This window comes from Jaculus jaculus, chromosome 10 (genome assembly GCF_020740685.1).
Source record: "Jaculus jaculus isolate mJacJac1 chromosome 10, mJacJac1.mat.Y.cur, whole genome shotgun sequence".
Classification (NCBI taxonomy): Eukaryota; Metazoa; Chordata; class Mammalia; order Rodentia; family Dipodidae; genus Jaculus; species Jaculus jaculus.
The window spans coordinates 29,277,967-29,295,386 of NC_059111.1; the positions used below are offsets into that span (position 1 = coordinate 29,277,967).

Sequence of the window (17,420 nt, forward strand, 5' to 3'; positions counted from 1 at the left end):
TGGTGTTAACTATTTAAGACCATCAGTGTCTAATAAATTATAAAGGATTTCCATTAAGACTGATAAAAAGCCAACTAGTTATAGAAATACTGAATATTCAAATGGTTTATGGTATGATCAGAAGATGGAATACAAAAAACATATGCTTCCACAGAATACTTACTGACATAGGACTTTGCTCACAGAATAGACACCAATATTATAGAGCAGGATAACTTTCACATATGTATGATATGAATCAAACTACAAAGAGTAAGTCAATTGTTAGGGCTATGTATCTAAGGTTAGTGGGATTACACGTTTTTTGACACTTGACTTTAAATTTTTCTATAAATGTATATTTTTATAATCAGAAAATTTTAAATAATGTTTTAAAATATTAGTGTTCAAAATGAATTAAACATCAATCAAATTTATGTTTAACATTCATATGGATGGTAGAATTCGTTCTGCAAGCACCTGATGACTGAGGCACTGCAGCTTGTGTACAAGTATGACTGATCACATGCAGTAATTACATTTGGAGTGCTGACTGCTTTAAAAATGTTAGCATATTCTGCATACGTAGAACTGATTTAAAAACAAGGGTGTATATACAGACACACATGTGGGCCGCCCCCCAAACATGGATACCACCCATATACACATGTCAAAAAAAGAAAAGAATGTATACCTTGGGGAAATAGGATCTTCTGTGGGCACTGGATCTGACACAGGGCTCTTGGGAAGCATGCCTTCACAAAGAAAATCAGTTCACTTACCTATGCAGCACTTAATAGTTTTAGTCTTTTCAGTAACTTATCATGATAATCACATATATCTATTATAAAAGTACTAAATGTCTCTTCATAAAACAGACCCTGTGCCAGCATGTTTTTTATGATCTTTCCTATCATTGCCCCTCTTCCAAGGGCAGCCACTATTGTGACTGTTTTTTAAAATATTTATCTATGAGAGAGTCACACACACAAAGTGAGAGAGAATGGATGAAGCAATGCCTCCTTCTGCTACAAACTTGAGACTCATGCACCACTTTGTGCATCTAGAGAATCGAACCCAGACCATCAGGCTTTGCAAGCAAACACCTTTAAGTGATGAGACCATCTCCCTAGGCCCTATTGCTACTCTTGAAACCATGATTTTTTTAAAGTTACTAACTTGTGTTAACAGTATACCAGGATTAGATTTTGCCCATGCTTGGCTGTCACACAAAGGGAATCACAGATGTGTTCTTTCGGTAATCACAGCTCCTGGGGCAAGCAGGCACAGCTGACAGGAACAAGTCAAATCTCGAGCTTTCTGAGACTTTATTCTGTTGAATATATCATTCATGAGATCCTTGCTACTGAACAGTTTTCCGCTGTATGGATATATCACAGCTTATATATTCTCCTGTGATGGACATTTTAGCTGCTTCCAGTTTAGGACTATTACAGACAGTACTAAATAAAATCCTTTAAAAAACTGTTTATTTATTTGCATATTCTGCATTTATGGAACTGATTTAAAAATGGAAAACAAGAGTGTATACACACACACCGGGGTCTCAGTGTGAAAATGGACAGATGTATTCACCATTTCTGCATTTGGCTTTATGTGGGTACTGGAGAACTGAACTGGGACTGGCAGGCTTTCCAAGCAAGTGCCTTTAACTGCTAAGCCATCACCCCAGCACATACCTACATGCACACTGTTAAAGGGCATGCATCTATGTTTCATGTTGGCTTTAGGAGATACTCCTGAGGAACTTTTTGAAGTGGCTGCACTAGTTATGTTTTTACCACAGTCTTGAGAGTTGGAATCACTCTACTACCTCACCAACATGTGATACTAATTTTCCAACTTACTCATGTGGGTCACATCAACACAACCATTCACAGGGTGTGGACACTGTGGTCTCCAAAACACTTCAGAAAGTTCTGAGACATGGAAGAACTCTGGAGATCTGGAAGCACTGAGCATTTTTCTCCCACCAAAGGAGTGTGTTGTTTATACAATTGAGTTCTGGGGGGGGGGGGGGGAGAAGACTATGGCTAATAGTGACTTTTGAAAATAACTATGAAATATATCAGTATTTTCAAACTAAGCAGGAAAAACTTAAGAGTCTCCGAGTTGTCAAGATATAAGTCACAGTAATTACATAACATTAAAGTTGGAAAGCACCTTGGACACAAGCTAGCTTGTTAAGTTTTCAAAATTCTGCTTATACACAAGCTTAAGATGCCAAACAGATGGTCTTCCAGAATGAGGCTGCTGAGTAGGTCCAAGGCAGGTGGCTTGCTCACTTCCCACACGATTCTGCAGAACACACTACATGTTTAGGCCAGGGAAGTCTTTGCTGTGATAGCAAGGCCAAAGTTTTGGATATATATCCAAAGTAAAGTGATTAGTAATGGACCCTAGAGTGCTTACTACAAAAGTATAGGTGTAAGAAAAGCCAGGTCTGTAAGAATTTTTTATTTCTAAACTGAAAAAAGCAGGAAAAGATCATATTTAAGCTTAATGCAGATGGTGTCATAGAAACACCTATTTTAAGAGTGATAGAATGAGGTGCCCATGAATTTCTAGTAAATCCTCTAAGTTTGGGCAAGTAGAGACTTTTTTGGCATTAAAAATAATTTATATACTCCCAGACAATTTTGTGAATCAAGCCTGGATACAGCATGTGAATAAGATCCATTTTTTATTATAAACTTATGTGACTTACCATTTAAGATTCTCTTTTCCTCATGACAGTCTGCATGATGATTTGGGGAAAACAGAATCAGTTAAGAGTACAATCATGTCAAAGAGAGTATCAGGACATGTTACTGCTTTAAGCATAACAGACCTTTCTAAAAAGGCTTTCTTCTCAGACCTGAAGACAGAAATGAGGCTGGTAAATGGAGGGCCTTTGTTTCAGGTAAGTCAGTCTCACCTCTAAGATCACCAGGCAATTTCTCTAGATGTTGTCTCTCATCTCAAAGGTCTTTATTACTTCCTTGCTAACTTTTCTCCTAGTATCTTGGTTAATTTCTTCACCACCAATCCCAAAGTGCCAGAGAATTCAACCTGAGGACCTTGGGATTGTTAAGCACAGACTCAACTACTGAGCTACAACCCCATTCCCCAGGAAATTCCCCAGAGAGCACACTGACCAGGATATCCCATTCAAAACCAGTCCAAAGTAAACAAGTTATAGGATTATACTCTGGTAAAATACAGGACAATAACCTGAAGAAAGTGATTTTTTTTCTTGCTTACCAATCCTAGCACTTAACTTGGAAAAAATTTAACAGTATTTTCTTCAGGATAGAAACCAACTCACAAGGCTGAAACTTAAAATAAAAATATTTTAAAAGAGAAAGAGATTAAGAGATAGTAGAGATTGGCAGTGTGGAAGAGAAAAAACAGGTATGCCAGGGCCTCTTCCTACTGCAAGCAAACTCCAGATGTATATGTCACTTTACATGGGTACCTGGGCTGGCAGCCTTTGCAAGCAGGCATCTCTAACTGCTAGGCCATCTTGTCAGCCCAGAAAATTATAATATATCTCATTAACTAAGTGTTATGCAATTATGGTAAAAATAAAGCCCACAGCAAATTGCTAAGAACCTAATTTTTTTTTTTTTTACAGGATAATTAAACTAAGACAAGATGACAAATTGAAAGATATCACTTTGTATTACGGGGGAAGGGGGTGTCAGGGTCTCACTATGTAGCCCAGGCTAGCCCCATGGTCCCACAAATTGGTGACCTTTCTACCTCAACATCCTGGAGTGCTGTGTTCCACCATGCTCATCCATGTGCACTCAGCCTGCTTTCCTTCCTTCTTCACTCTCTCCCACCCTTCGCTTTCCCTCCCTCATCCCTTCCTTCATTTGTCTTCCAACTTCTTTTCACCAGACGTTCTATAAATACCTCTATTTCATTCAACTACCCAAAACACAGATCTAGACTAAGTAGACAGATCACCATCCTTTCCATTTTACCAAAATTATGTTATGAAATCAGTGAGATGAGCCTGCAGTGGTTACAGCACTGCACGAGGCTGAACCAAGCCCAGGTCCTTCTCCCACAGGGCCGTCAGAGTGCTTCCTCAGAGGGTGCCCAACGGAGTGCCATGAGCCCCCCCCCCAAGAGAAGCAGGCCAGCCCTCGGGCTGTTCGCACTCAACTGCCACTTATTCTTACAGACTGGTTTCCTGGGATGTTCTCAGAGTTTTTGCTGAACACTAACACCTGTCTCAACTGTGCCTGTGGGAATTTCGAGTGTGTCCTGCTGATAGCAAAATCCTACACTAAAACCCCTGCACACACATTCGCCAGATCGTGTAGGAAACCAGCCGGGAAGGATTTTATTGCCTGGCTTGAGGTTTGAATTCCAAACTTATTTCAAAGTGCTAAGTGGCAAATATAAGTACATAGGTGGGCAAAACTGAAATGGGATAAGGCCTGGCAATACTATGAGATATGAAATGCATATGAAATATGCTACAATAACAAGGGGCTTAAGTTGTTTCAGGAGAAGCCCCTAGCATCAATGCAAGCATGGTTTGAAGGTGGCTTTCAAGCACAGATGTATGTAGAAGCAGTTAGCTCCTCTAGTCGATGACCTTTCAACATTACAAGGTCAAAAATCCTTCATTTGGAGCTACAGAGATGGCTCAGCAGTTAAGATGCATGCCTGCAGAGCCTAAGGACCTGAGTTTATTGCTCAGTACCCATGAAAAGCCCGATGCACAAGTTAGCACTTGCATCTGGAGTTTGTTTCAGGAACTAGAGGCCCTGGCACACCCATTCTCTCTCTCTCTCTCTCCCTCTGCTACTCTCTCTCACACTCTGTGTCTCAAATAAGTAAATAATGTAATCTTAAAAATCCTCCACTCAGAACATGACATAAAATGCAAGTGCTATGGCTACAGCTTGCAGGTAGAGTGCTTGTCCAGCACAGACAAGACCCTGGGTTCAACTGCAGCACTCCAGTAAAACACAGTAAACAAATGGTAGTCTGTATAGTCAGGTATAGTGCAGCACTTGGGGGCAGAGCCAGAAGGATCACTGCAAGTCTGAGGCAAGCCTGGTGTACACTGCAAGAACCTATCTGTACAAGAAACCAATAAAAGATGAAAAAAAAAAGTGCAAGCTGCGAAGAAGCATGGTGCTCTCCCATGCCTGCACTAAAGGCCTCCCAAGCTTCCCCTCCCCAACCATCCTGCTTCTCCCCTGTTCCTCCCTATAAATTAGCCAGGTGCCAACTGACAGGGAACAGAAACCCTGTGTGAAGAACTCCCAGCCTCCTGGCTACATTGGCAGAGCAGCAGGATTTTTCTTTTTGTAAAAACCCAGTGCCATCACATTGGCTTCTCTGTGCACTGGCAGCAAGCCCTTGGTACTATCAAAAGTGTTAGAAGTTGTGAGAGGAAATTTATCTTTCCTCTCCTTTATAACTGTCAAGAAAGTGAAGACACCCCAATAGCACTCTTTTTTTGTGAAAGACTTTTGCCACCGAAAATGTAGCTCTTTAGACTATATACAGGAGCTCAGTTCCAACAGCCTGCATTTTATGGACTCAAACCCCTGTCTTCCATCCCTGGGTGACCTTTAACATTTCTGTGTGGCTCCAGGCTCTCAGTATCTACATGGGAGTTGGAGACACAGGGGCTTCAGAGCTAGTTTACCATTCTGGACTCCTACTCCACTTGACTTTTTTTTTTTTTTTTCCAATCTGGCAACTGTCTGCCAATTAACCCATTCTTTTGAAACAGAAATGTTTTATGTGATGAAGCATTTGGAGGATTATTTCTCTCTTTTTAGAGAGGAAGAGTCCTTTTTCTGATTTCATACCTGCTATGGGACAGACAGAAGGATCTGATCACCCTGCAGGACACCACAGAGCACATAAAGATTCCAACACTGACCATCGATGAAGTTAGTCATCTAGGAATTTTAGCTAGGATCCTATTCTTGCTAGCACTGGGGCAGTGAACATAAAAACTAATATGATGTTTAGAAGTTTCCAAACACCAGAGTTCAAATGTTTACATCCGCACATACACACATTACTTATTTTGTTGCAGTAAGCAGGAAAAGAAACCACCCTCAGTGATGGCCTGCTACACGTCTTATGCCAGGAGCTGTACCCTGATTCCAAGCAAGATGCAGCACTATAGATCAGAAAATGAAAGCTCGCAGGTACACCAACTAGTTGCACGGCTAATAAGCCATGGTGTTAGGTTCAAATATAAGTACATGGCAACAAAGTCTCTCACTGAACTAAGTAGTGAAAGACTGCTTGAGCAGAACAATTTATTATCTATTGTTGTAGATGCAGCAGACTGCCATGGCTAATAGTAAGGTAAGCAGAAGTACATAAATGCCTCTTTTAAACTTTTTCACTGAGAATTTTCATACATGAGCATAATACAATTTGGTTATAATCTCCCATTACCTGGTGCCCCTTCCTCAGACAAAACAATTTATTTTTAATTTGAACATCAAAGTTAGTAGTGACTATCATCTTTCATAGAAAGAGATTATACAAAGTTTTCCTGCTACTCCAATTCCAAGTCTAACACTCTTAGGGGTGCGCATCTACAAGAAGGCCAGGAGGAAAAGAGATGACTGTGAACAAGCTCAGAGAGCAGCTCCAGCTCAGAAGGAGGTAATGTTTTTAAGGAAGTTTAAAAATTGAGTTATACAAGGCAAAGTGGCAAGGACTAGAAGAGACAAATATGGAAGGAAAAATTGTACTTTTTGTGTTTTATGAATGATAAAAGTTATACCATAAGTCAAACATGGAGCACACAATCCCAACCTTTCAGAGGCTGAGAAAAATAGGATCTCTAGCTTGAGACTGGCCTGAGATACACAGAAAGTTACAAAAAGATCTCTCCCCAAAATACTCATTCCAAAAATACTAGTCTAAAAAAATGATCCCACCACCCCTAATCAGGTATTGGAGGTAATCTGCCTGCTGAGCAATGGAGTAAGAGAGTAATGTAAACCAAAGACAAATACTGCTTCTGTGATACTTACTCTTCTCTCTACAAACTTTCTCTACAAAACATGTCAAGTTTTCAAGGAAAAGTCACTGTCATTCTTAAGACCTAAAGCAAAAACCTTTCCAGCAGCTATAGCAAGAGAACAGTGAAAATGGGGAAAATATAGGGACTTTTTTCATCTATTTCTTTTTTTTTTTTCTTTTTTAATGAACTCCAGACGCATGCACCCCCTTGTGCATCTGGCTAACGTGGGTCCTGGGGAATCAAGCCTCGAACTGGCGTCCTTAGGCTTCTTAGGCAAGCGATTAACCACTAAGCCATCTCTCCAGCCCATCACCTATTTCTTGAAATCAAAGTTTACTTTGAAAGCGCACACCAGTAATACCAGCTGTGTCGGCATCACTTACCTTTGGCAACAGCAGGCTTCACAGCCATTCTTCCAACCAGGCACTCCTTCAGCATGGACTCATAGTTGACCCAGCGATGAACCTGAAGGAGGTGGCAGCAGACAAGCAGAGTGATAGCTTTGCAGCAGCAGAGCAGGAGCAGTATGACAGCTCTGCAGCAGCAGAGAAGCAGCAGTGTGATAGCTCTGCTGCAGCAGACAAGCAGTGTGACAGCTTTGTAATCATGTTTGTAATCAACACAGACAAAACCTTCTTAAACTGTTCTGACTGAAGCAGATTCCACTAGTCAACCATAGATACTATTTAGAACAGCATTTTGGAAATGTGGTCTACAGGCCTCTGGGGGTTTCTGACAACCTGCCAGGTTTCCACTGTTCTAACTGGTGTCAAGCGAATATTCAAAAGGTTACTCATCTTTTTCACTGCTTTGACATTTGCACGGGTGGGGAAAACTGCTGTCATTTCACCACTAATAAAGGCAGTGGCTCAAACCTGTACTAGGGGCTAGGGAGATGGCTCAGTAGTTAAAGGTGCTTGCTAGCAAGGCTGCCAGGCAAAGTTCGATTCCCCAGCACCCACATGAAGCCAGCGTCAAAATGGCACATGCATTTGTGATTTCAATGCAAAGGAAAACAAGAGACCCTGTCTTAAAAGAAGGTGGACAGTGAGGACAAGGACCCAGAAGTTGTCCTCTGATCTCTAAATGCTTGCTGACGAGCACATGTCCTTACACACACAGACACACACACACACAGTGACACACAGCTACATATATACATAAACACACTACATACATGTACCTCCCCTGCACTATCTACCTATCTACCTACACACATGCACACACACCTAAGTAAATAGACAAACTGTACTAGGAATCTCAATTCTCTTCACCACCACACACATGTGGATGGCATCTAAAAATATCTTTCACAATGTATAGAATTATTAATCTACTTAAATGTGAGTGAGCCCTTTAGCAGGTGTCTTCTTCCTATTCTTCCTGTGTGATAAAACAGAAGTTCTCAAAAAAACACTTCTACCATAAAGTATGTCTGTCACCACCCTGAGGAAAAGTACACAGGCACAGGCAATGGCTTGACTTGCCAATCAACTGAGGCTTTGCAAATGAGGAACTGTTTACACATGGGAAGCATGACTGATAAGCAAGCTGGTTATTATGATTCAGGTATGTAACTGACATGATCAAACTCAAACTGCTACTTCGGTTGTACAATAATCAGTAAAGAAAAATAAAAACCTTCTATTATTCAAAAAGGTAAGTAAAGAAAAATAATTTGTATTAGTATTATTCATCAAATCATAATATATTGTTCTAACATTAAAATACTTAGGTCAGGCTGGAGGGATGGCTTCACGGTTAAGGCATTTGCCTCCGAAGCCAAAGGACCCAGGTTTGATCCCCAGGGGCCATGTTAGCCAGCTGCACAAGGCGGCGCACACATCTGGAGTTCGTTTGTAGTGGCTGAAGGCCCTGGTGAGCCCATTCTCTCTCTTCCCCCTCCCTCTTTATCTGTCAAATACATAAATAAAATAAATATTTTAAAATATTTAGGTCAAATAATATTGGTACCAGAATTTAAAAAAAATAACACTAAAATAACAAATATATATTTATCAGTGGGCACTAACTTATTAACATTGAATTTCATTTGCCAAATATTAAGGAGCATACATGACTGCAAATACCTGTCTCCAGGAGGTGAGAATGGGTAGAAGATAAGGCAGATGAAGGAAACAGATTCCAGGAAGAAACAGTATAGGACTTGTGAATCATGGAACTTTACAACAGCAGGCAATTGAGTTTACACTAAGAAGAACACTGACTTGATACTCTCAAATACCAGCCAAACAGCTAACTTCATCCCATTGTCAGCAGTGAGCCACTGAGAGTTATGAAGCAGGGCAGGAAGAAAGTAAATCAAGCCGTCCTGTTAACTGAATCGGTACTGATGATAAAAGCTATCTGGACAGTATTGAAGCAGCAGGGCCAAAGACCTGAGCAAAGGCAGTGGGAGAAAGTGCAATGTTGATGAGGGAATCTGACCAGGACTGGACTCTGGAGCCTAACGAGAGAAGGAAAAACTACTCAGTGGCTTCAAGTTCCTCTTGCCAGAACTAGGCAACAGGGAAAATGAGGCAAGGTGGTAAGTTGGTATGATATAAGGGTATACTGCATCAAGTACCAACAGCTATCAAACTATCCATCAGTGACTTGGACATGCAAGGCAAGAGGTCAGCAATAGGATCAAAATTAGGAAAGAAAATGACAAAGTTTAGTTCATATACTTACTTAGTACAACTCAAATATGGGGCACCCTGAAAGATCCCAGAAGCTTCACCAGTTTTTGGAATATAAAGTTGAACTGGGCATGGTGGCACATGCCTAGGGAGGCTGTGAGTTCGAGGCCAGCCAGAGATTACATAGTGAACTCCAGGTCAGCCTGAGATAGAGTGAAACCCTACCTCAAAAAAACAAAACAAAACAAAAAATACAAAGTTGCTCTGTTTCACAGTGAATTAAAGTGGTATAATTAAAGCTTTAGCAATCTCAGTAAAATCAAGCAGGACGCAACAGCTTGTTCACCAAGAACTGCTCAGGAACAGGCAGCTCCTGACACTCCCAACAAGCCTTCTTCCAGTGAGGTCCAGATAAACTCACAATGCCAAGGAATGTGAGAAAGACTGGATTTATTGAGAATTCTTTTATAGAAGAATATATTCAACCTCAAGTGTTATGGGGTGATCCAGGAGAAAAATATAGCAGAAAAGTGTTTAAGCAAATGTCCCTAATCTTTTCTTTTGCTTATTTTGCTAGATTACGAACAGCAAATAGCCATGGAGAAAAGCACAAAGAAACTTCCAAGGAGACTGCTACTACAAGTAATGGGCAAACAGGACTTTTCTTAAATCCAGAAGAACATTTCAGCAAATGAGATCCAGCCATTTAAGTAGATAGAACTAAGTGCTTAAAAAAAAAAAAAAAATTTGCAGGGCTAGAGAGATGGCCCAGCAGTCAAGGCACTTGTCTGTAAAACCTAACCTGGGTTTGATTCTCCAGCACCCACATAAAGCCAGATGCACAAAGTGGTACATGTGTCTAGACTATGTTCTCAGTGGATAGAGGCCCTGGCTCATCCATTCTCGATCTCTCTCTCTCTGTCTTTCTATGCTTGTAAATACACAAACACATACACACCAGGATCTCTTGCCACTGTGAAGAAACACCACTGACTTGCAGCACTTTTTGCATCTGGCTTTATGTGGGTAGCTGGTGAATTGAACCTGGGGTGGCAGGCTTTGCAAGCAAGCAACTTTAACTGCTGAACCATCTCCACAGTCCCACATCTAAGTACTTTTAAACATAAAACAAATAATCTTTCTGGCAATCTGGTCAAAAAACAATTACTAATGTATTAGAATCAAATTGTGTTTGATCAAAAGCAACTGAATAACTCAATCTGATTTCAGTATCTGGAACAATAACAGCCCAACTTGATATAACATGGCTAATTACTATAAAATATAAAATAAACTGTGAGCAAAGATACATCTCTATACTGTTAAAGACTGTGACCTCGGAATAACAATTCAGTGAATTGATAACATTCTATACTAATTTTAACTAGTATAAGAGCTAATGTTTATGTAAATGGAGGGATACTAACTTAACTACCTTTTGAAATACAGAACCTTTGTTGTCATTGTCAGCTTCACATGGTGGCATGAACCCCAAACCAGACAGTTCATGGAAGGAATGATATTTATTTGAAGCTTACAGATGCAGGAGAAGTTCCATAATGGCAGAAGAAGCTGGCTCCCTTTGACAGGTCCACACACAGAAAGAAATACCAACAGCAGCACCAAAAGCAAGCACACTACAGGAACCCCAGGCAGATTACTCTGCATACCTTACACTGAATTTCAGATCTACCCCCAAACGTACCTTAGGGCTGGACCCTAGAACCTGCTCACAATGACACCTCCTCCATCCAGGCAGCTGAAGATCTAAAGCTTTAATATGCTCCTGCATGTATTGGGGGACAGCCATTCAATCTACCACACTATCCTTCTAGGAAAAATCAGTTTCCTACTCATGAGTCAGCCTCATGTACCTTGTGTTGCAGTCAGGTTTGTATTGCTGGCAGAAATGACCCAACTAAGAGCAGCTTGTGGGGAAAAAAAGGATATGTTTTGGCTTATAGACTCGGGAAGCTTCACGATGGCAGGGAAAATGATGGCATGAGAAGAGGGTGGACATCACCCCCTGACCAACATAAGGTGGACAATAACAACAGGAGAATGTGCCAAACACTGGCATGTGGAAACTGGCTATAACACCCATAAACCTGCCTCCAACAATACACTCCCCCCTAGGAGGCGTTAATTCCCAAATCCACCAACTGGGAATCTAGCATTTAGAATGGGGACACCTGAATCAAACCACTGCACCTGGCCTGAAATAAAGATCCAACCATAGTAAAGAGGACTGGCTGTGTGCAATCTCTACATGAGGAAGAAGCAAAAGCACAGAAACCAATGGCGTGTCTAACGAAGTGCAGAGTGAGGAGCAGATCATGGTGGTTCTCCTTCTGACAATCACTGCACTCCCATGGCCAATTAACATCATCTCTAAAACTGAAACTGAGTAAGCATTTGCCAGCAGAAGAGGCAGAAAAAATGCCACAGATGTGAAGCCATCTCTAACAAGTTAATAAGATGATTTAAAACAAATTAAACGAGCAGCTGCTACTTGTGAGCACCTGCCTACATTTCAAAATACAAGCCAACCTCAAATTTGATCTCAAATGTATACCAGCATTTTTTCTTTCTTTCCACAAATGTCATCTGCTAAATCCATGTGACTCTCCCATCGTGATGCTCTGATTACCTGATCAAAAAGGTCAGTGCCATCTGATCCTGCTGCTCTCATTAGTTCCTCTTCCCCTCCAGGATGGTACTCCATGTATGGGCTGACATTATACACGAGCCCTGTATGAAAGCAAGAAGAAAGGGCATCCTGAACACTGTAAAACCTGTACATACATGTACATTTCAATCAAACTTGACCAATCCACCCCATCTTACAATTCAGTATTTCCAAGTACAAAGAACTGAATTCATTGTTTCAAAGAATCAAGATTTGAAATTCCACTGTTCTTGCAACCTAAAAATTTAAGCTGCCAGTTTTCTGGCCTTTCACAGATAACATGGGACTTTTAAGTCAGAGACAAAGAAATCTAGCACCCACATCAATACCAGTCAGTAGAGTATCAGTATTTGCGTCAGGAGAGGAATGTGTTCTTTAGGGAACTCAGATCTTTCACAAAGATCAAAGTAAACCTGCACCTTCTTCTGGAGGGAGGGATTATCTGTGTGTGTGTGGGGGGGAACATGCATGTGCAACTATGCGTGCTTTATGCATACACATGTGGAACCCAGAATAGGATGTCAGGTGCCCCTCTCTTATGGCTCTTCCACATCATTTCCCTGAGATAGTCTCTTTCTGAAGCTGGAGTAGCCTGTTTTATGGTTAGTCTGCTGACCACAGAGTACTTGTGGTCCATCCCCCTCAGTGCTGGGCTTATAGGCTTGCACAGCTATGCCAAGCTTTTTAATGTAGGTGCTGAGTATGGAACTCAGGTCATCATACTTGTGCAACAAGCCCTTAGCTAGTGAGCCATCTTCCCAGCCCCAGAAAACAAGATCTTTATTAAGCTGTACTGTAAGTAAGCCTGTCCTTTGCTCTGGAGACATTCTGTTCTCCAAGGTTGTTCAACACATAGGCTTCCTTGAAAGAACTGTCCAGAACAAGGGCAGTATCTCTGTTCACAATCTTTACTGAAGTGCGAAAGACCAAAACTGACTCAATAGAAAGAAAAGACCAACACTGGCATGTCATTTCTGAATGTAGATACAGACTACACAACAACAGTATTTCCATTCCCTCACATGCTGCCCTGAGGGCAATCTGGTGAATAAGTCTAATCTTCAGCAGAGACTAAGCCAGGGTGACCCCTCAGGCCTGCTCCATGGAAGAAAGCTCATTCCTTCTCCATGACTGCCCAAGGAATAGAAGTATTCAGACCTTCATCTTTTGATCTTTGTTAAATATTTACTTAATCCAGTCATACTTTCAACTACATTTCAATCTCTTTAGAAGAGATGGGAAACAAAGCAGGATACACTGATGAAGACTTTCCCAAGTGAGATACTTTCTTACATCTTTGCTTGAAAACTGAACAGTAGACAAAGCCCTAAACAGACTTCAAAGTATAAGAACTGGGGTGTCTGTGTGTGTATACACACACACACACACAGAGAGAGAGGGAGAGAGGGAGAGAGGGAGAGGGAGAGAGGGAGAGGGGGGAAGAGAGAGAGAAAGACAGAGAGAGAGAGAGAGAGAGAGAGAGCGCATATGAATTGGCATGACAGGACCGCCAGCCACTGCAATCAAACTCCAGATCCATACCCCAAATTGTGCATCTGGCTTTTGTGGGATCTGGAGACTCGAGCATGGGTCCTTAGGCTTCACAGCCTTAACCACTAAGCCATCTCTCCAGCCCAAGAACTGGGTTTTTTAAATATTCAAGACAGTTCCTCACTCTATAAAAGACTTTCATAAATGTAGCCTGAGGTAACTTAAAATGTTCATTTGAGACATAATCTTGGAAGGAGAAAGGAGACTAGATTCAAGACCCAGGAAAGACCATGTGGCTGAAACCAGCATTTATTTTTTTGTCTGTGTTGTATTGTTTTTTGACATTCTCATGTTTGTATATTACATTCTGATCATATGTACCCTACTACCCTTTGTGTAATTGTGTATGTAAATGCTTTTAAAATATATAAAAATATGCAGAATAAAACATATCAATGATCCACCTGCCTTACAGTACGAATGCAAGCACCTCATACAGTCCTGAACTCCTAGCAGCCATGACCAAAAGAGAGCCATGGATCAAAACAGTAGTCTCATCTGATCATAAAAACCACTGAGATAAATCAAAGAAAAACCAGGACATTCCTCAGCCTAAAATGGAGAAACCTGATTTTCAAGAATTAGGAGTTGTGGTGGTTTGAATACAAAATGTCCATCCCACCCAGTCTCATGTTGTATGTGATTGAGTCACAAATTCAACCCCCAGCTGGTGGAGCCTTCGGAGACACAGCAGAGCCTTGCTGGAGGTGGTGTGTTACTGGGAGCTGGCCATGGGATTCTAGAAACCAGTCCTCTTGCCAGTAATAGCTAGCACTCTTGTTACTTCCTCTCTGCCGATGAAGAAGATGGGATGCCTGGCCTCCTGCTCCTGCCATGCCATCTCTGCCAGAATGAAGCTTCCCTTGAAACTGTAAGCCAGAAATAACCCTTTCTTTCCATCCGTTGCTTCTGGTAGGGTGTTCTGTCCCAGCAACTGCTACAGAAGTCCCTAGAAAGGGAACATGTTAACCAAATAATACATACTACAATTAACAATATACAGATACATTGTTTTGTACTATGGCCCCATTCTCAATTTTAGGTAATATTAACTTCTTATTCTGGACATTTCATATAGGTAGCATTATGTAACATGGTTTTTAATAACTGCCTTTATTTCACTTAGAATGTCCTCAAGGTTCATACACAATGCTACAGGTCTTAATGTTTTTCATTGTATGGTTAGATGATAGCTAATATATGGATATATAATGTTTTGCTCATCCATAAGTGGATGGATGTTTGGATTTTTGTACAAATTCTTGTGTGGACACATATGATTTCATTTCTCTTGGGCATATACACCCTCGAGTAATTTAGGGTCTTATGGTGTTCTATTTGGATCCTAAATGATTTCATTTCTTTGGGGCATATACATCCAGGAGTAAATTCAGGGTCCCATCATGTTTTATTTGGATTCTGAACTCACATTTCATTTCTCTTGGGCATATACAGCCAGGAGTAATTTAGGGTTCCATGGTGTTCTATTTGGATCCTGAATGGCAGTTTCATTTCTCTTGGGCATATACACCTAGGAGTAAATTTAGGGTCCTACTGTGTTATATTTAGATCCTAAATGTCCCCTAAAGGTCCATGTGTTGAAAGCTTGGTCATTAGCCCATGTGCTATTGTTTATTGATTAGCAAGTAGTGGAACATTCCTTCAGTTGGTTGGGCCTTGCCAAAGAAGTTAAGTCCTTAGGGGTATGCCCTTAAGGGGGGTTCTGGGACCCCTACCCTTCCTGTCTCTTTTTACCTCCTGGCATGAGGTGTGCAGTTTCCTTCCTACATGTTCCCACCATGATGATAATATGCCTAAAAGCTAAAGAGCAAAATGACCATGGACTGAAACTTTTGAAAACATGAGCTAAAATAAAGCCTTCCTCATAGTGACAGAAAGTTGAGTAATATACAGCTTTCTATGTTTAACTTTTGAGAACTGCCAGACTTTTCCTTCTTAGCAGCAAAGTATGACTGCTCCAATTTCCAAGAGCTTGTTTTTAAGCCATTCTTCCCACTCCCCACAGAGAACTTGAATCAGACAACTAGATTCAGAATTGCAGCACACTCCACCATGATCTACACCCAGCTCTATGGACAATGCTGAGCAACAAAACAATGTAAGACTCAGGTGACATACTATCATTCAATCTCTCAGGTGAAGCTACCACAATATTTCAAGCTAATCAACCATAATGGTTCACACGAATGAGCCTGATTATCATGTTCAGGCCAAACAATCACAGCCTATAATTTTTCATTTATTTTTTTCTCTTCAATAAAGTTAGTCTCACAGTACGGCCCAAGGACTCCAAAGGAGCTCAAGACACTTTTAGCAGTACAAACTCAAACTTTTTCACAACAGGACTAAGATTTTTACCTACCTTTTTATTCTCATTCTTTCCTAAGTGCAGTATTTTCCAGAACATGTGATACTGGACTGGAGGAGGTGACACCACAATATAGTGTCAGCTATTAAACCATTAGAGACATTTGCCAATATGCAAAATGACAAACTTGTCATTTGTTTTACAACTTATTTTATATAAACACAGGTACTGTGTATATGTATATATGTCTATGTATGCATATATGCATATATGTGTGTGTATATATGTGTTTGTTCATATATATAAATTTTTTTAAATTTGACAGGGGCAGACAGAAAGAGAATAGGCACTCCAGGGCGTCTAGCCACTGTAAACTAACTCCAGACACATGTGCCACCCTGTGCCTCTGGCTTATGTGGGTACTGGGAAATTGAACCCGACTCCTTAGGCTTCACAGGCAAGCACCTAACCTCTAAGCCATCTCTCTAGCCCCACAGGTACTACTGGTAAGTAAACTTTAAAATATTTGTAATTTTTAAAATTTTAATTCAAAAAGGCAAACGCTAATAGATACAACTGTAAGTCTGGGGATTCTCAATAATTTTTAAAAAGTAGTCTTCTTAAGACAGAACAGTCTAAGTCCACTCATATCAGTAAAAGTTACTTTTGCACTCATATTTAAATATATTTTTTATTTTAAAATTCAAATACTGAACTCTAAAGTTCCATATTATATTCACTCAACATAATTTATTTAAAGCCTGTCGTGGATTATTATTTCATTATACTGGTGATTCCTGTTTAATTTCTCATCACTGTTCATTTTGTTGGCTCCAAAATAAATAAGGGAAAAAGATACATGTACAGATTGATTTAAGTATTGGAACTACTTTGCCATCTTGTGTTCAGTAAAGAAACTACACAATTAGTTTCACTGTTTTTTTATTTGCTGGACAATTTCATTCATATATATTGCATTTTGATCACAGACAACCAATGTTCCCTCCCACTGCTATTGAACCTCTTCTTCCCCCTACTTTCTAGTAGATGCAGCTCTGAACAGAAAGACTACTCCAGCAACCAAGAAGTGGCAACAGTTCCTCAGGGGTGGAGGGAACCTCATGAGAACTCTTTCCTATCTATGGCAATGTTGATTGGCAAGAAAGATCCACAGCAATCTTCTTATCCTTCTAATATTCCAGC

The 17,420-nt window shown here is 40.5% G+C and overlaps 1 protein-coding gene and 1 long non-coding RNA gene across 3 annotated transcripts in view; one reads left to right on the forward strand and one right to left on the reverse strand.

The window, feature by feature from the left end:
• The window catches only part of LOC101595545 (cytochrome b5 reductase 4), a 76,136-nt gene that overhangs the window by 45,030 nt on the left and 13,686 nt on the right, over nucleotides 1-17,420 (reverse strand). Inside the window, exons 3-6 of one of the 2 annotated variants that reach the window (XM_004660464.2) lie at nucleotides 12,299-12,399; nucleotides 7,390-7,471; nucleotides 2,708-2,737; nucleotides 674-734 (exon numbers count right to left, since the gene is read on the reverse strand). In XM_004660464.2, the coding sequence (XP_004660521.2) occupies nucleotides 674-734; nucleotides 2,708-2,737; nucleotides 7,390-7,471; nucleotides 12,299-12,399 (274 nt within the window). The remainder of the gene's footprint in view (nucleotides 1-673; nucleotides 735-2,707; nucleotides 2,738-7,389; nucleotides 7,472-12,298; nucleotides 12,400-17,420) is intronic. The other variant, XM_045160807.1, reaches the window with a different exon arrangement.
• On the forward strand, nucleotides 2,857-10,397 carry LOC123464088. Its single transcript, XR_006639346.1, has 2 exons — nucleotides 2,857-2,902; nucleotides 10,226-10,397. It is a non-coding gene; the product is annotated as an uncharacterized LOC123464088 (long non-coding RNA).